Below are 19,737 nucleotides of genomic sequence, written 5' to 3'. Positions count from 1 at the left end.
GTATTTTACATTACTAATCTGTGGTCTTACTTTTATGTAACTTGCCTCATACTTAAGTTACATCCAGGCAAAAAAAATGTATTTACATACAACTTTTCTATATTTACAGTTAATGACAACATTTACCCACTGTGCTTTCGGCAGCCAAAAGCCAAATTGGCTAGAGACATCAAGTGAACATACTTAGAATAATGGTCGAGCTCTATTATACCAGCTGTCATGTACTGGGACAAAAAAAACTGCTTAAAGAAACTTCATGTCATTTATCAATTTTCAAAACCGTAACTTAGTATTTTGGATCTGAATTATTTCCATAGTGGACAAAACTCTGAAATTACAGTCAAAATATAGTTTATCGAACATCATTTCCAAAAACTACACTCTTTCCTGCTTACTGGCTTAGGGAATAAAACTATCCTGATTTCAACAGGCAGCCAGACAAATCATCAACTACATTGCAAACATGTCTGAGATATTGCCACCTGGAAAGTTTGCATGCACTGGTTACACTTCCTTACATTACACTCATTCCTTTAAACTCCTCCGTGCAGCTCAACTACATACAGTATATTTTACATGTTCTCAGTGTCTAGTCCAAGATAAGATAGTTTGATATGACTCTAACTATCCCACTGTCAAATCAATACGGCAAAGGATATTTTGCAGCTCTGTTTCAATGACAAAAATCAACTGCAGCCCAGAAAACACAAATTGTTCCTGAATAGAACAGTACTAGAAAATCATTTGAAAAAGAGATGTTTTTCCATTATAAAACAATAAAAGTAAAAAACAAGAGCCCATGATTACAAATATAAACTTAAAATGCTTTATGAATATGACCTCATACATAAAAATTTTCGTGCTGAAGCCTATCTGTTCTCTATAGCACCTGACTTGCAGAAGATCCTTGGAGAACTACCAAGGCATACTCTTAGTAAAAGCAACATTTTCCACTACCCACAGCTCTGTGTTTCTATTTGATGCATTGGAAGTCATGATCTATTATTGACTAGAATCAGAGAAATAATTTATCATTTCAATTGTAATATACAGAATCCTCACAGAAACACAAATTACCTGCCTTGTATCTGAGGGCTTGCTCCTGCAGCTTTTACTTTTTGCAAATACTCTTACTGAAATCAAAGAGGCCAAATCTGATTTCAGTCCCAGTCCGTTGGCACACTGTGTAGATAAACACTTTGAAAACAGTGGATAAAATACTATTGCCAAAACTGCAACTGCAAAATTTGTCTACTTGAGATTTTCCGTAGAGTGCTAAATAAATACAGCAAATCCTTTCGTATCTATCATCTAGAACTCTCAAATAACTGGCAGACCCAGGTGGCAAATGAGCAGCTACTAGGAAAATCCAGTTTGTGCAGTGCCAGAGCAATAGACTAGAGCTGGTTACTTGTAGGGAAGCCCTGACAAAATGGGCTATGTAATGGCTCTGATAGCGCCTGAAAGATGAAAAGCAAAATGCAAGCATCCCCGGGTACGAGACTATGTCTACGCTATAAGAAAAATTCAAATGCAAGGCAGTTAGCTCAATAGTACCACGTGGCTGTCTTCACTGTAAATACCATTAGCTCAATTTAGGGAGCACTAATATCGACATCACAATATCGTTGGTACCTGAGGAGTGTAGTGTCAAACTCAAATTCAGAAGTTCGATTAAAGGCCAGTGTGGAAGCGCCATGTGTTAAAATTGAATTCATTAGCCTCCAGAGGTGTCCCATATGTAACCCACAATGCCCCCCAGTGCTCCGCTCTGGCCACTGCTCTCCCAGTGCGCGGGAATTAAGTAACAGGAAGACCGTGAATTTGAAATCGGGACCAGGAAGCATGCAGCTGTGGGCTCATGTGTGTATGAGAAGCTGAGAAATGTCTTTCTTTCTTGCTATTATCACTGTGAGTGCATCTAGCCCCAGCACGGAGTTTGTGGTTCTGTCTCTACACTTGGTATTTTTTTCTGCGCTGCCGGGCGCCAGCTGCTGCCCCGTTGCACCACGTGGCAACAAGGCTGTTGTGGGGGTCGTGCTTGCATAAGACGCAGAGAAACTTCTCAGTGGTTTACAGTTATAAAAAGCAAATCATTTATACAAGCAAGATTCCACCTGGAAAAAGGGACATTTGTTTAACATGGCAGGGGAATGAGGGAAATTAAATGTAGGAAGCTGTTGTCAGATACCCACAGCCACCTGCAGGTCATTTTTTCCCATGCTGCACCAGTGAAAATACCCAGAATGCTACGGGGCTTAGGGAACTGTGGGTAGGCACCCACAACACACTGCTGCAACAGTCGATGTTTGGCGACTTGTGTGTGACAGCAATAAGTCGAATTTGTGGGGACCCTGTGGGAAGGTGAGGATGCTCAAATTCAAATTTATAAAACCAAGTGTTAAAAAAATGATTTTAATAAAGCCCAATTTATGCCGTAGTGCAGATGTAGCCTGAGAGACTGCACATGCCTCCTTGAGCCTGAAAAGTTCTTGTCCTCTTACATGTGTTTTTTGTAAATACATTTTTATCATCTTGCCTGTTCATATGCCACTAGTCCTTGCTTGTGAGCTGAGCTGATTGTCAAGGTGACAGCTAGTTACCGGCCTGAATAATATCTGCAGGATCTAGACTTTAAGGCTTTGATTTGCAAAAAAAAAAAAGACCTAACTGACGTATGAACATAGGGCCCATGTTTTTAAATCAGCTAGCTGCTGTTGAAAATTCCACTCTAAAATCTCAGTCTGGTGCAGTAAGCACACATTCTGACCATTAGGTTCTATTTCCAGAAGGACAAAAGTCTTGTTAAAATGCTGATTGCTGTCAGCATGACAAAAACCCACAAGAATCAAACAACTCAATCAATGACAGATGTTACAACCCCAACTTACAGCAAAAGCCAGAAATGAAGTATTTTAAGTCTTTTTCAGGGCATTGCAAAGTCAGAGCTTCAGCATGGCCAACGCCCAGCATTTAAAAAAATATTATGACTTTTTAAAAAATAAAACGCGTCTTGAGTTGTAGACCCTTTCAGTTATACTTCTGACATTGTTCTCAAGCTTTTCTGCGCAACCATGAAGCCTCAGAAACTATAATTCAAAATTAAAGAGCTGAGATTCTCAAGTAATCACAACATTCCAGGAGCTGGTGACACTAAAAAACCCTGCTGACCAATGACCATCAGGGGATTCATAAAAATCACAAGAGGTGGCACTGCTATTTTGTACCGAAAGAAAGTCACCCCAAATAAAATAAATAAAGGAAACTTTAAAACAAAATCAACTTTTAGTACCCTCCAATCATCTCAACAGTTTGTTATTTTTACATAAACAGGAAGAAATAACTTCCCTTTGAACACAGATGTCCTTTAAACCAGAGCTTCCTTTTATCTTTCAGATTACAAACATACTCACACTAGTTAAAATTAGCCAGTGGGTTTGTAAACATACAAAACTTGTAAGCAACTACTATCCAAAGGATACAAAGAACATAAACGAAAGCCATGAAATTAGAAAATAAACAGCGGGACAACAGCAGATACAGCAGATCAGCCTTTTGCAGAAACAGTGACCTTTTTAGATCTTTAGCTGTAGGCACTTTGTCAGCCTATCTGAGACGGCTGCCAGGTTGGCAAAGGTTTGAACTGGGGCCCTCCAGAGCTAAAAGCCTGAGTTGTTACAGCTTGAATGAGACGGCTTGGCACTGTAATTGACTCGTGTCCTCTGTGGACTGAGGACAGATGCACGATACAAACTGACCAATGGTTTACATATACAAGGTTCACAGTTAGGTTTTGTAAATCGATCCCGAGGAATCCTCTGTGCGTCTTTACACCGGCCCTCGGGAGAAGAGCAATGCCCAGCGCACGTGGCAGGTGTCAGCGCTTCTGAACAACCGGCACAAAGGCAATAAACCTACCGGGTGATTCTAAGATGTGCGGGGACATGAGAGTAATGAGCATGTGTTCTTCCACATGGACCTAATCAATGGTACAGACCATGGGGCTCTCTATTCTTCAAGGAGGGGACTTAGGATAACTAAGTGAATGCCGCCCCCTCCTACCAAAGACCGCCCAGGGCAGCCAAGCCACCCCACTATAGGGGAAATGCCCCCACCAGCATGGGTGGCCCATGGTCTGGAGCCTTCGGTCCCCTCCCCTTGGAGCACGTCACCCTGCCTCTCCCAGCACCAGTGGCCTGCAGCCTTCCCCATCCTCCCTGGAGCATGAGCAGCCTACAACTGAGCCCTTCTCCAAGCTCCACACCCCAAGCACGGGGAGGCAGGTGGTCCAGGCATTCCTCCAGCCCGCCCTGACTCCCAGATCACAGAGAAAGTGAACACCCACCCCCAGCCTCAGCCTCCCTGGCCAGGAGGCTGACAGTGCCCCCCCCCCCCAATAGCTATGGCAGGTAGCTCCGGGAGAGGTGGGGGACCTGCACTGAATGAGAAGGGTGGTGAGTGAGCATGGGCCAGGCTGACCAGGTAGTTCGGGAGGCACTGCCTTGCCCTGCCTCTCATACCTGCTGCCCACGCTTGTCCCATTGATCTCTTCCATGATAAAAACTACCATTTCTATTTATCGCTACAAGCTGTGCTGTTCTTTGGCTGGCTGGAAAGGGCTGCCCAAAATATCTACCTGCAGTTCCTCAGACAGAGAGCCCCTTTCAGAATGTCCTTCATCACCACCATCCTACAGAGAGACACTAGGAACCAACTTCTGCACTGGGGTAAACAGCTGCAATGCTCATCCTAGTCAAAACTTGTGCTCCTTTTCCTTCAAAGAGCCTTCAGTTCAAGTTCTGTAGAAGCTCAACAAACCATTGTCTGAGATGCTGAGTCATTCTTTGTCAATTGTGTTTTGCAAAAAGCTAATTTCCAGGTTCTTCATCCAGGCAAAGTCCAATAGCCTTACACAGGCATACACCGCTGGAGTCAGTGATTGGAATCCTAATTAAATGAAAACTTGCCTGTTTAAGGGCAAACGAAGGACCTCAGAATTTGACCCCCATTAAATTTATGTTTCAGAATTGCATTTCATTAGATAGATTACAAAGTAAATGTATTTACAGAATGGGAGGTAAGTCCCTTTTTATTTATTATTCCAGCCCCATACTGGACAGATCACACCTTGATGTGTCCTACTGACCCAATGCTTCAGGCTCTGACTGGCCAGTCTAAGCTTGTGAGGTGCGAGGACTCCATTTTAAATCGGTGTGAGCTGACGAGAAAAAAGGAAGTGTTCTTAGAGAGTTTTGCACCCTGAATAACAGTGCTAAAGCTATCTGGCAAGCATACAGTACAACAGAAAATGATGCCAGTCATAGCTTTACAAATCCATCTTACAGAGCTGGAAGGAACCTTGGAAGGTCATGGAGTCCAGCCCCTGCCCTGTTGGCAGGCCCAAGAACCATCCCTGACATTTTTTTTTTAATCTATTTGTTCCAGACCCCTAAATGGCCTCCTCAAGAAATGAGCTCACAACCTTGGGTTTAACAGCCAGTGCTCAAACCACTGAGCTGCCCCTTCCCCCCTTTGACAGGGCACACCAAACTCATTTATCCAGCATCTTAAAAAAGCACCACTGAAAGGTTTAACAACAGAGAACGCCACGTCTACAGAATTTTGAGCAAGACTATCCGCAGGAGCTGTGCAGAGGTCCATGGAAAGGTATACAGCCCAGAAGAATTCTTGGAAGATGCATTCCTAAAGGCATGATATGTTATGTGCTGAAGGATGCAGCAGCTGACACCTCGCCAGCTGCTACCATGGAAGATTCCAGCACGGGTTGAGTAGTCATAGTAATTGTTTCCCTCCTGCAACATTCTCGAATATTATGCACCAGTTTGCACGTGATTATAATGCAAAATATCATGACCAACAACTAATGCTAGGCAGATGTAGGGCAAGAAAAACCCCTGGCCTAGAAGCTCCCTGGAATGCTAAACATTTACAAAATGAAGATCAATAATTCTTCATTGAAAGCAGGGTCATCCCTATAGGTTTTTGTGCCCTACATAGCAGATCTGCAGTGGGGCCGGCCCCGGGGCTGCAGGGCCAGGAGCTGTGGGGGGCCAGGCCCAAAAGTGCAGGGGCCAGGACCACAGCAGGGAGGCAGCAGGGGTTTGGCCAGTCCCCACACTGGAAGCAAAGTGACCCAGCCCACTCTGCTCTCCCAGCTCCAAGCTGCATTGCTTGCGGGAGGGGTGTCCCTCCCTCCACCCCAGGAGCAGCTGGAAGTGGATCGACTTGGCTGAGAGCTGGCAGGGCAGAGCAGGCTGGGGCTGGGCTGCTCCACTCCCTCTTGCTACCACCAGTGAGTGTGGGATGGGCCCAACCCAGGCCCACTACTGTCCTGGACCAAATCAGTCAGGGAAGGGCGGTTGGAGAAAGGAGGAAATGGGGGTGGGCAGGGGACGGAGTGGTGTTTGTGCCTCCCCAGCCCCGCATTCCCCTACCAATGGCAACGCTGGGCAAAGCCTAGCCTAGCCTAGATGCGCCTAGCTGCTGGAGCTGGCACTGCCCCATATGCAGCACACAGCTGCCTAGGGCACCACAAAATTCAGGGCAATTTAGTGCCCCAAATTTCGTGATGCCCTCCAAGGCGGCACACCTTGCATAGTGGTAGGGATGGCCTTGATGCAGTGATTTGTAGATTGTGACATCACTAGTCCCACACTGGGACTAGCCACTCTTGACTTTCCAAGAGATTTAGTCTGGGTTTGGCTCTTCCTACAAACTGCAGAGTCAGTTCTGACTTGTCCAAGAGGTTGCAGTGGATTGGTCACATCCTCTCTCAGTCTGTATTAAACGACCATTTATGAAGCGGTAACACTGAATACTAATCAGTAGATCAGACTGTGGCTAGACTATCAAAACAAAAAGCAGTCAAGTAGCACTTTAAAGACTAGAAACTATTTTGCTAGTCTTTAAAGTGCTACTTGACTGCTTTTTGTTTTGATAGTGTATAGACTAGCACGGCTTCCTCTCTGTTACTATGGCTAGACTAGCTTGGTAACTAGGTACATGGGCCTCAATAAGGATGGGATATAGATACTTTGTGACTAGAGGAGAGATTAGTTCTAGGCTTTGTCTACACTAAAGATTTGGTGGAATAAGTAAATCAACAAATGGTCTAGTGGAGACAGTGTTTATACTGTGAGACACTAGTTTAGAATGACGAGAGAGTTATGTTGCTGGCATAGTTTACCCTAGTTCCCCGAAAAAAAATGAGTCGTTCCAGTCAAAAGACATTTTTGCTGGCATCTCCACTCGGGCTTTTGCTGACACAGCTATTCTGATTAGGGTGTGATTTTTCTTCTTCCTCCACACTACTAACCTGCATAGCTATTCTGGCGAAACATAGACCCAGAGAGAAAATCATCAGGTAGAAAATTCTATGTTCCGGACCTTGACCTCTCTCCTAACGTGAGACACTTGGGATACAGTGAGCATGGAGTAATCGATGGAAAGGGAGAGAGATGTAAGGCCAGGCAAAGCACATCCCGCTGCTGTACAGATACTAATATTAATCTATTTTGTGACCCTGGTTTGAATCTTATCTGACATGAGGGATAAAAATGCCTCAAGTACCCCTTAGTGATGTAGGAAGTCATCTTGACGGATCTCCCCATACGTGGCTCTTGAGAAGATCTCCTTGCCTTTCGCCAGTGCTGACGTGACGGGGGTGGGAATAGGCAAAGAAGGCACTCCACAGAGGCTATTTTTTAGGGAACTACCCTCCAAATTTTTGAGGAAAGGAAATGGGAAAATGGAGGAAAAAGATTTTGTTTGCTGCTCCCCCAGCTCTGAAAGATAGATGTGGCAGAAGCAATGAACTGGAAGCCAAAAATCTGCTGTAAGGATGAAAGTACGAGAGGGCTTTCAGAAATGCCAAAGATATTCCGTCTGAATTGCCTCTGCATGCTCAGTAAAACTCACAGCCCAGTGTCCCAGACTGAGTGGGAGGTCAGGAACCAAAAATGTTTGATACTGCAAGATTCCAATGAAAAGTATCACCAATTTACAAAACAATTCTGGGTGTCGTGTGGCACTGAATGCATTTATTGTTTACAGTTTAAAAAAATCACTTTTATAATTGTACGTTATTAAACAAATTTATGTTTGGTCTGCAGACCTTCATGAAACCAAGTATTTACCACGTCCATGATTTATGAAAACACTCAGTTCGATTTAACACATTCTTGGTAAAAATTACCAGTATTCATTATTAACAACTGAAACAGCTATAGACTACTATGCAGCTTAGTGGGCCAGCCTCAGTGAATGCAAAGATCTTTTCTTTTTTTAAAAGTAAAAACAAACATTTTCAAACATACACTATAGAATATTGCATATATGAACATTAGATGGCCTAACCCAAAACCACGGATTTGAACACCACTGCATTTTGTGAGAAGTTTAAATCTGGATTTAAATTTAGCATCTGTAGTTTTGTGTGTAAAGTCGCATGCACGCACACCAGACATAGTGAATCCTGTGTTCTTAGTCTGGCCCATCCTGAAGTGCTGAAAGAAACAAAAGAACCAGCAAAACACCAATTTTGTCTCCCTAAACCATGCCCTTTCACTTTATTAGTAACCATGTAACCTGTATTCGCTAGAATGATACTGATTTTAAGTCTGATTGCCAAAATGGACAATTACCATCACACCCCAAAAGATTCTCCTCTCTTGCTGTTTTCTTTCCCCATTACTATTCTTCTTAGCATGAGCGCCTGCGGCTTTTCCTGAACATTCTCATCCTCTTCTTTTTTCAATCTGCCTTTTAACAAAGTGGTCTTTGCACAGATAGAATGATTCTGAGTTTTGGGGAAAAAAAAAACCAAAAAAAAAAAACCCAGCAAGGCATGTTCTACACACTTGCTTAGAAACCAGATAAAGCCAAGTCATAATTAAAGTATTCATATATGTGTTTCTATTACAACTAATAATTATTTAAAAAAATAGTGTATCTTCATTACATAAAACGGCAAGTTAATATATATTTTTGAACATGGCAATTTCTCAGAAACTAAGCATAAAACTTAAAATGCCCCATGAATCTGGCCCTGTAAACAAAATTATCAGGCTTTTTTTTTTTTTTTTTACATTTTGATCTGATTAAATCTAAGTTGAGCAACTTAAAAAAAGCAGATTTTGTTTAAAGATGAGGAAAATGCTCCGTTAATGTGGATTGGATAATCACTTGCAGCCGTTGAGATGTAACATGACAACTGCCCAAATACTATGCATGTGAGTCTGAAAGTGTGTGCGATACAGAACCTAAATGTTAAGGCTATAGTTTTAAAGCCTTATTTAATTTAATTTTTAAAAAGGTTACAAACAACATTGACAAATACCAGTCCTTGAATACTGACAAGTTCTACAGCTTGATTTAAAAAAATTCCATGGACTCTACAAAATGAATTCAAGTACTATCAGTGTAAGTCACTTGTGAACTGAAATACCTTTTGTCGAGACCCTGCCATAATGAAAACGGAATCAAACACATTAAGATTCTGTCTCCATCTCTGAACTGAAATACCTTTTGTCGAGACCCTGCCATAATGAAAACGGAATCAAACACATTAAGATTCTGTCTCCATCTCTGATCACATCCGGCTGCAAGAGTTCATAGCCCTCATATACTGAAATGCAGAGCTCCTCCATGTAAAGATGTTCTTCCTGGCCTCACAAAGTCTGAGTTGAAGCATGAAGCTAAGATAATCTGACATTTGCTCTTTGAAGAGAAGGGCTGAACTTGAAGGAAAATAACCCTTGAGAAATATTTTGAAGCAAACGACAAGGACCATATTTAAAAATGAAAAGCTGGTTTTCTTTAATGGCAGTATTTTTAGGAAGCGATCCCTTTGAGGTGACGAGTGTGGCATTCTTTCCTAAATACTGGTTGTCTTGACACTCTAACAGTAAAGAATCCTTTAAACCCCTTTGATCTCAGTTCTGACCTGATGCAATTGTTCTAGTGAGGTTCACACCACCAGCAAGATAGTGCAACCTGGATGAACAATGCTTTGCTTCTTTGTCTTTACGTTTTGCTCTGTTCTTTATACTTTGACCTTCTGCTGTACAAAGCAAGAAACTTTCCTGTTCTTGTTTCACATGAATCTGTTGAAAATAGCTGTTGACAATACCTGCCAGGCAATTAAAGTCTGGTGATACCCATAGAGTTCTGCTGCAAGTCCCCTATACTTTCATAGTCGTTCTCCCCTTGTAGTACAACTTGGCTGGTGTTAGGCACTGATGAGCTCTTGTCTTTCTCTTGGCTTACTGATGGGATCACTTCGTAGTCTGCCTCTGACTCCCCATTTGGCCTGTCTGCTGACTGAGGCACAGTGGTAATATTTGAAGTGTTTTCAAAGTCTTTTACACTAGCATAGAGGCCACTGCAAATGGATGGGGATCGTTGAGGTACAACTTCTTCAATGCTGTTGTAAGTAGAATCCAGTAATCTGGTGGTGTCTCCTGGCTTACTCACAGAGGAGTACGTAGCTGAAATCTAGGCAAGAGAGAAAGATTGAATTTTTAAGTATGCCAAAGAATATCTGTTCCATCACCCTCAATCTGTTTGGAAGGCAGCCATTGAAAAGTATATTGAAGCTGCATGCATTCATTTTTTGTATGGATATATTGAAAACAATGATTGAACATAAGCCCCTGTAACCAATCCATATGCAAAAAAAGACTGCCAGCCCTGCAGGCAAGTCGACAGAGTTATAGCAAGTTTTATCTCAAGATTCTCAATGCTCTAGATGAATGTGGGTGTGAGGAGATGACTGGTTTCGGCTTCTGGAAAGCAGGCTACATGCAAGGGCGTGGAATCGTAATTTGTACCTAATTTTAGATACTCTGATACAGTGGCTTTTCTATTCCCTTGGATAGAGGTTGCATGGTAACTGTAGTAGTTAGAGGTGCTGTGAAGGACCAAGAGGGTGAAGAAAAAATAAAAAGGGAAGAGAAAATTTACTCAGGAAAAGAGATATTAAATAAAACTGAAGTGAATCACAGAATGGCAGGACTGCAGAGAACCTCGAGAGCATCAAGTCCAGTCCTCTGCATGCTGGGCCTGAAGCTGCAGACCCTATTCTACTGGCATTAATGGGATTGCTTCCATGAGCAGGGCGTCCTGTGATCAGCCCCTCTGTGGCTATGTCTAGATGGCTGGGAGCCTTCTGCTGACATCCTGGTCTTCCTGAGAAAGAGGGGGATGTGTCAGCAGAGGGGATTTTCCCAACAGAACTGTCAGCAGCAGGCACGCTAATGCATTTACCATTTTGCTCATCTTTCACCACCAGTTCTCAGCAATCTAGACATAACCTGTGATTGGTTATGTCTAGATTGTAAACCCTTGTCAGCACCCCTTTAAGGAAGCTCACAGGAAAAGGAAATACCCACAGTCACACGAGTCAATTACCACTAACAGATGACAAAATTTAGGTACCTGAAAAGCTGCCATGACTGAGTCAGGCCAGATGGCTACTAGAAAGTAGCTGAAGTGGTTATATTAGCCTCAGGTTGGACAAGTCCCTGTTTCCCTGGTAGCCAAACAAGGTCTACCCCAGCTTAATTAAACCACCTAAAAGCAACCAAGAATCTGTTAGAAACAGTGGTGACAGTTGGGCTGTTTGGAGCCAATCAAAGGCTGGCTGGGAAAGGTTAAACAGCCTCCCCACTTCAGACGGTCCACTAGCATGCCTGGAGCTGTGAGATGAGGATGTGGTGAAGGACAGCAGGAACAACAGAAATGCTGTCTGATATGAGGAGGGAACACAAGATACAGAACTGAGGGGCAGGGAGAGCCCGGCCCAGGGAACAGCCCTTTTGCACCCCAGAACTTTGAGGGAAGCAAACCTCCGCTAGAGGGGAAGAGACTGAGTTAAGGACTCTAATCTGTTGCCTCCATGCCTGGAGAGGCCACCAGAGAGTAAGAGATTTTTCACCTCCCCCACCTCTCCAATAGGCAATGATAACATGGCCACATCAGGCTGCAGCTTACCCCCGGAAGCAAAGGGGTTAGACAGAGTGGTAGAGAGCTGCTGAGGCAAGCAATTAGACTAGGAATTGCCAGTTCTCCGAGAAGGAGAGAGAAAATACTCAGCCAACCACCACCCAGAAGCACAGGCCACACTGCAGGGGAATAGGTGCTCCATCACAGCATGAAATAATAAACCTGGAACAAGGGCATTAATGGTTCAGTAACAGGGCACTTTTAAAGGGAATAACTAATAAAAAGGGCCACATCTCAGAAACCACATGCAGCTGAATGAAAGGGGTGTGTGCTCAAACAAGCGCACACGAAAGGCATGGAGCCCAGACTTGAAATCTTGAACCCGGAAAACAGTAGAGGGCACACAGCTGCTGCTCTAGGCATGGGTGCAGAAGCAGGTGATACTACTTCATCCCACGTGTGGTTTTGGCTTTGTGGTTTCACTTCTATGTACGTGCCATCTCTACTGGAACGCAGAGAGCCTTGCAAGGCATAAAGCTGGTAGTGGAGCCCATGAATGTGGGTTTGCTGAGCCTTTCAACCTTTGTTAATGGAAAGAGCCCTTCTGTTACATTTTGGCTCTTTCACAAGCATGCAGGACCAGTTGCAATTTGGACGAAGTGAATTAGGAAACAAGAAATGTCCATTACCATAAGTAAACATGAGTGCTCCAGGTGCACCTGTGATTCACGTGGGCAGACAAATACTTTTAACAACATTCCACTGTATTTTTAATTGAGTAATGGATGCATCACTTTCCATTTCTTATTTCCTGCTAACAATAGGGAATACAGCGTGTTCTCCGAGCAGTGTGTACGCTGAAATATGTCCATGCACACCCAGATTCCCAGGACTGAATTACAGGAACGCAATTCAATGCTCTCAACAGAATACAAGAGATTTTGTGGAGCACTGTACAGTTTGTGTTTGCTTTTTAGTTTAGATAACACATATTTGTATATTTCATGAGGTGACCACACTCCCCCTTGTTTAAAAATCAAAACAACGCACACAACCCTTTTCTTTCCCTTTCCTATTTGGGCTGCTTTCCTTGTATACACTTTAGACGATGGCTGTATATTCCAAATGGTTTTATAGCTATTTTACACTTCCCTAAACACTCTGGGGCTATTTCTAGATTACAGGGATTTGTTCACAGAAGATTTCGTCAGAAGATCTCTTCCAACAAAACTTCTGCCGACAGATCACGTCCAAACTGCCAAGTGGATTGCAAGAGCAATCCGCATTGTCGACAGAGAGCGGCTGGACTGCCTGGATGCTCTATCAGCAATAGGGCCAACAGGAAGCATGGCAAACAGAGCTGACTGGTGTCCCTGGAAGTACTGTCTGTTAACTGAGGGCACCCTGGAACATCCAGACTGGCTTTTTGTCCACAGAGATTTGTTGACAAGGTGTTATTCCTCATGGGCTGCACCTACACTTGCATTCCTCCTTTGAAAGAGGCATGCAAATGAGGGAAATTGAAAATGCAAATGAGGTGCAGATTTACATATCTGGCACCTCATTTGCATATTCTTATTTCAAAATAGCTTCTTTTGAAAGAGGAAAACCAGTGTAGACACTGCCCTTTTGAAAGTAAACCCATCTTCGAAAGAATCCTTTGCATAAAAAAGGGAAACCTGAACGCTCTGTGGGTTTTGTCGGCAAAACAGATGTTTTGCCAACAAAACCCTCTAGCGTAAACATAGTCTGGGTGGAGGAATACTTAAAGTCATATAGGACCACTGACATATTTTAAGCAGTTAGGCTATTTATGACATCAAATTATTTATTGGCATTAATTCTTTCCTGTGCAATTACTCCTGAATAATTGGTATGAAAAAAACAAAATACAGCAAAATTCTTCTTTAAAACACTTCAGATTTTATGACTTTGGCTTCACACACTGAAAACATAATTCATCGTTGTAGTCTTCCTACAGAGAGTTTTCACCTTTCTCAGACCTCACTTAATCATTTTAAACTTGTGCTGATCAAAGTCTGAAAAAAAAATCTTCTGGTTAGTTATTAAATTTTATGCAAGAAACCTACATCATCCTCTGTAAGAGATGAATCTTTCTCTTGAGACTTGTAAGATAGCAAGCTAAGCCTCTGTAAGAGAAAAAACCCTCATTAACAGTGAACATTGTGAAACCTGTAATACAGCATTCTCCTAAAATCAATATGTATTACAGGGGTATTTGGCTCACTCCATTCTATTGTTCATCCATGCTGTTGCTTTCGAGATAAACAGCCCTGAGGGTTGTATGGCTTTTTAATTCACCAACATTGTTCTGAATCTAATTTTCATAAAGAAAAGTAAAAACAATTCAGTGGTTAAAGGGACTCTGGTTCTACAGGATTTCTGCAGTTAGATTTCCAGTGAAATGAGAATGAGTCTGCAAAAGGTTTATGAAAGTGAACAATAGCACCAGGCTATTACGTAAGGCTTACCCCCATCACACCATTTACATCTGACTTTCTATATACTTTACAGAAAAAAGGAGCTTTGAACACTGTTTTAGTCATATTCAAAAACCTTATGAAATTCCATGACTATTAACCCCTTTCATCCAAGGGATTCCACGAGTGCTGTGAAGGAATCGTATCCTCTGCTGTGAAATATAGTTGAGGTGAAATGTGGCAACTATTTAGCCGTTCACAGCTCTACTAATTATCAATAATTTAGCACAGGAAATGAAATTACTGCTCTAACCGTTATGTTCATTTTAGGTACAGAGGAGCCTCAGCCCAGAAGCCCAGTTCTGATCCCAAATTCATCAAAGTTTTAATTGTGGGGAGGAGATCTGGGGTTTAGTTTAGGTCTCTCACTAGTTTTAGCCAGGTTGAATCTTGATAGGAATGTAGAGTGGGTACTGGAATGAACACTTCGGCCCTTACGTGACATGCCACAGGGTCTTGACAGATGTGCAGGACCTCTGGGGGCATGTCTACACAACAACATAAGCCAGGGCTCAGACTCAAGTCCGAACCCTTCCATCTGCACTCAGTTCCTTTTGACTCACACCAGCAAGTCCTGCTGGCCAGCATTGCAGGACCCTGCAGGGATGGAATGGGTGGATTTGAGCCTGAATCACATGGGGATTTGGGCCCAAATTCCAACATTTTGCAAAATGGGTGCAGCTTGGGTCCATGCCCAAGCCCCTGAATTCAGGCCCTAACAGTCTATCAATCTTATCTCACAATCCCAGAGGCCAACGTTCTTTGTCCTCACTATCCCAAGAGCAGCCAATCGACTTCCAAGATGCTGAAGCAAGCCCTCTTGTTCAAGAACAGCAACTCAAGAACAGCACCTTGTGGAATCCCTTGGATGCTTCTGTTTTGTTCTGACTGTTGGGCTGCAAATAAAGAAGAATTTTCTTGTACATTTGCAGTCATCACTGATCAGAAATTCTTTCCCACGTGTGCTGCTTCCAGGTCACAGGTGCACAGTCAGATTTTGATGAAGGTTTATGAGAGGTGAGGAAAAGTTCAACTTCAGCAAGAGTTGCAGAAAAACTCAGGCAATAGAAAAGAAGCTGACTGTTGAGGATTCACTAGATAGACGATCGGCACATGGAGCAAACTAAATGGTTCAAGGCTGTCAACCACAAAGCCCAAGATCAAGACCACACCTCTTGGAATGTGCCATCCGTCTGTGTCTTCTATGAGGAATTTGACAGGGCACTGTGTTTTACGCCACTCACAAAGCCACGTGTGGTTCACAACAGCCTGATTGAGCAGCATGGTCACCTTGACCCCAGAATCTAGTATGAGAATGGATGGAGCCACCAAACCAGCACTGAATCAGAGTACTGAAGTGATTTTGGTGTTCAAACACATCCTGAGGAGGCTTTCTTATGAAGCAGCAGTGGGGGTCCATACTTGGAGATGCTATTTGATGATCCCCTGGAGGAACAGCATGTGGCTGGAAACAGTATCACAAACGGAAAGGGTAGACTTATCCCAAGACCCTGGTTAGTCTTTGGGTCCATACTAAAAAAGGGGGGGAGCAGGGGAGGGATTTCTGGATTACAACATGATGTAAAGTTTATTATGCAGGCAGCAGTGTGTACCCACTAATCACAGAGGGCATCTCCCCAGCACCCTATGGAATTCAAAATAGAGATCATAGAATCATACAATTCTAGGGCTGGAAGAGACGTCAGGAGGTCATCTAGTTCAGCCCCCTGCTTAAAGCAGGATCAACCCTAACAAAATCATCCCAGCCAGGACTACGACAAGGCAGGATTTAAAAGCCTCTAGGGATGGAGATTCCACCACCTCTCTCAGTAACATAGTCCAGTACTTCACCACCCTCCTGGTGAAATAGCATTTCCTAATATCCAGCCTACACCTCCCTCTCTGTAACTTCAGGCCATTGCTTCTTGTTCTGCCATCTGTCACCACTGTGAACAGTCTCTCTCCATCCTCTTTAGAGCCCCCTTTCAGGAAACTGAAGGCTGCTATCAAATCATCCCTCAGTCTTCTCTTCTGCAAACTAAATAAGCCCAGATCTCTCAGCCTCACCTCATAGGTCACATGCTCCAGCCCCTTAATCATTTTCGTGTCCCTCCGCTGAACCATCTCCAATGCAGCTGCATCCTGTCTACACTGGGGGGAGCCCAGAACTGGACACGATACTCCAGATGTAGCCACACTAGCGCTGAGTAGAGGGGAATAGTAACTTCTCTAGATCTGCTGGAAATGCTTCTCCTAATTCACCCCAATAAGCTGTTAGTGTTCTTGGCTAGAAGGGCACCCTACTGATTCATATCAAGCCTCTCATCCACTGTAATCCCCAGGTCCTTTTCTGACGCATTGCTACTTAGCCAGTCAGTCCTCAGCCTTAACAGTGCTTGGGATTCTTCCCTATCAAGTGCAGGACTCTGCACGTCTCCTTGTTGAACCTCATCAAATTTCTTTTGGCCCAACCCTCCAATTTGTCTTGGTCACTCTGGACCCTATCCCTATCCTCCAATGTATCTACCTGACTCCCTTAGCTTAGTATCATCTGCAAATTTGCTGACGGTGCAATCCATCCCCTCATCTAGTCATTAATAAAGATGTTGAACAGTACTGACCCTAGAACCGATCCTGTGAGGACTCCACTTGAAACTGACCTCCAACCAGACATTGAGCCATTGACCACTACCCGCTGGACCTGCCCATCAAGCCAGCTTTCAATCCATCTTACAGTCCATGTATCCAATCCATACTTCCTTATCTTATGGGCAAGAGATGAGGTAGCACACACGAGAGTGTAACAAACATAGTTAATCTAAAAACATTCTTGCAAAGATGAGCCAGGTTTTAAAAGTGAAAACCATGCATTGCCATCCTCTTTACTACACTGCTCCATAACACTTGCCAGCCTAATGGTTTACTGAGTCACCTATAAACAGTTAACTTTGAAGAGGAGAGGGGAGGGTTAAATGAGATCCCTGGCTGACAAAACCATTTGTTCACAATACAACTGAGGGTTGGTGAGTAGTCCACAAATATGCCATGGCAGGAGAGAAAGGGTGGGTAGACTGCTTTGCAAATCCAAAGCAGAGTGTGTCTTTGTGTGCAGTCATGAAAGGCTGCACTACAGGAAGCGGGGAGGTGGTTAAAATGTCCATGGAATCTTTGCAAAATGGATGTGGCTTGGTTTTGGGTCTGAAGCTTGGGTCTAAGTGGAGTGTTGGGCAAGGAAGTCAAGTGGTATCACACCTGAGGAAATAGAGGTGTTACCCATGAAGCTGGTTTAACAGACAAATCACTGATGGATAGTGAAAGCTAAACAGGGGAATGGGAAATTAGAATGATCCCTTATCCCAGACCCCAAAAACCCACAAAAACTTCTACAATGCCTGAAATCAGAGACAGCTTCCATGGCCCCCCAGGCAAAGAGTGTTGTGGGGGGGCTGCCTCTATGCTTCCAGAAGGGGTAGGGTGTGGTTGGGCTGGGCTGGGCCGGGCCGGGCCAGGCCAGACTAGCCACCCCTCAGTGCCACCCGGACCATGACACCCCCTCCTCCACTGCTGAGAGAGACATGGAGTGGTGCTCCAGCAGCAATTTAAAGGGGCCCAGGGCTGTGGCCACCATCACAGCAGCTGGGAGACCCAGGTCCCTTTGAATCAAACAGTCCTGGGACAACTGTCCTCTTTACCCCACACTCCCTGTCAGCAGGCCTGCCTAAAGTAAAGACATTTCTATATTTAATCAATTCCCATTTGTAATGTGCTTCAGCTGTAGTTTTCAAGGGCAGAAGAGGCCTGTACTTCAGTGCATTATGCATGTACATGGCAAAAGACACATGCAGCTGCCGGAGTGCTAACTCACGATGACTTTTACTCTGAATAAATTTTAATTAGACAAACACCTTTTCTCTGGCACTTGGGGAACTGTGTGTGTCATCTTTTGATTAGTTCTTCAAAGCATGAACCATTTTAATCAATTTCAGTCCCTGCAGAGTCTGACACTGTATCGTCTGGGTTGGGGAGCTACAGAGCAGTGAATACATTTCTTTATATCAATGACTATGAAATAAAATAAAATTTTACACAACCAACAGCAATAAAGTCATTAATACTAACAAACTTCCCAATAAATATTAGGGCTGATGTAAATATTAATTACATATAATATTTATTAAACATTTAGCTGTGTTGGGATTAATTTTTAGCTGAGCAATATTAATTTTCTTTAAATAGCCTTTTTATTTGTAAGCTTTCACAGAGAGGTCTTGATGAATAATTTTCAGATTATGGTGTGTGTACATGGGACACTTTAACTATGCTATGCTCTAATACAGAATCTATTAAATGATGTTTTCTGCTCTGTGACTGGATGATTGAAGCGTGACTGGCCAATAATAAACAGCAAATAATGTATACCCACTACACATTTCAAAGAAAATAATTGACAATAAAACCTGTGAAATTTTGGAGATTTGTTAATATTTGCACAGTATAATTTGAATACACACAAACAACAAATATGGTGTGATTTCATAACATTGTGGCTGTGCCGCAACACATCCTATTGGTAAATCATATGGTAGATGACACTTCCTGCCTCAGTTTCCCTCATCAAGGTTGGTATTCTCCCACACAGACTGGGAAGCTTAGATGTGGCTTAGCTCTCCAGCCAAGTCACAGCAAACATAAACCAGAGCACCAAAAGCCTAAATTATAAAGTTCCAAACAAAGAAAAAGGCTCTTCTGCCCTTCAAGGTATCTCTTCAGCTCCCCCTCTGGGCTCTGTTCCCAGCCCCTTTTAGGACTCTATGCCTCATATCCTTCATGGCACTGGTATAAAGCCCAGGCTTCCTATGCTTGTTTCCCATGGATACCTTTTTCCTTGCAAATGCTGACTCAAGGCCTTCCACAGGAAGCTGCCTGCCTGCTTCATGTAGGTCCAATCCCTGACTGATTTCACTTTCAGTCCTTTACATTAATCAACTAACCCTCCTTAGTCCTGAATCCTCCAGAAAGCAACTAATTACAGCACAAGTATAACTAGCCCTACCTCCTCTTAAGGGGGACAATCACTTCACAAATCACAGTGAACAGAACTCAGCACTTTTATTCGCAGTTTAAACAAAAAAAAACCTAGTTGAACTGTTGGACCAACTCTGATAAATACCAAGATCAACAATTTGTTGCAAACTGGAGTGCAGCGGAATACAATGATGCACATAAAGTCGGGTGAAACAAACTGAAGATGGCCCAACAGTCTGCTGAGAAT

At 43.3% G+C, this 19,737-nt stretch overlaps 1 protein-coding gene across 11 annotated transcripts in view; it reads right to left on the bottom strand.

The window, feature by feature from the left end:
* Positions 1-8,031: 8,031 nt before the first annotated feature.
* Positions 8,032-19,737, bottom strand: part of PAG1 (phosphoprotein membrane anchor with glycosphingolipid microdomains 1) — a 175,237-nt gene continuing 163,531 nt past the window's right edge. For 10 of the 11 annotated variants that reach the window (XM_074987032.1, XM_074987040.1, XM_074987033.1 and 7 more), the window contains 2 exons: positions 14,055-14,114; positions 8,032-10,515 (listed from right to left, as the gene is read on the bottom strand). In XM_074987032.1, the coding sequence (XP_074843133.1) occupies positions 10,162-10,515; positions 14,055-14,114 (414 nt within the window). In that variant the 3' untranslated portion in view covers positions 8,032-10,161. The remainder of the gene's footprint in view (positions 10,516-14,054; positions 14,115-19,737) is intronic. The other variant, XM_074987039.1, reaches the window with a different exon arrangement.

This window comes from Carettochelys insculpta, chromosome 2 (genome assembly GCF_033958435.1).
Source record: "Carettochelys insculpta isolate YL-2023 chromosome 2, ASM3395843v1, whole genome shotgun sequence".
NCBI classification, from domain to species: Eukaryota; Metazoa; Chordata; order Testudines; family Carettochelyidae; genus Carettochelys; species Carettochelys insculpta.
Note: the sequence above shows the minus strand (reverse complement) of the source record. Positions and strands in the feature narration are given on the sequence as shown.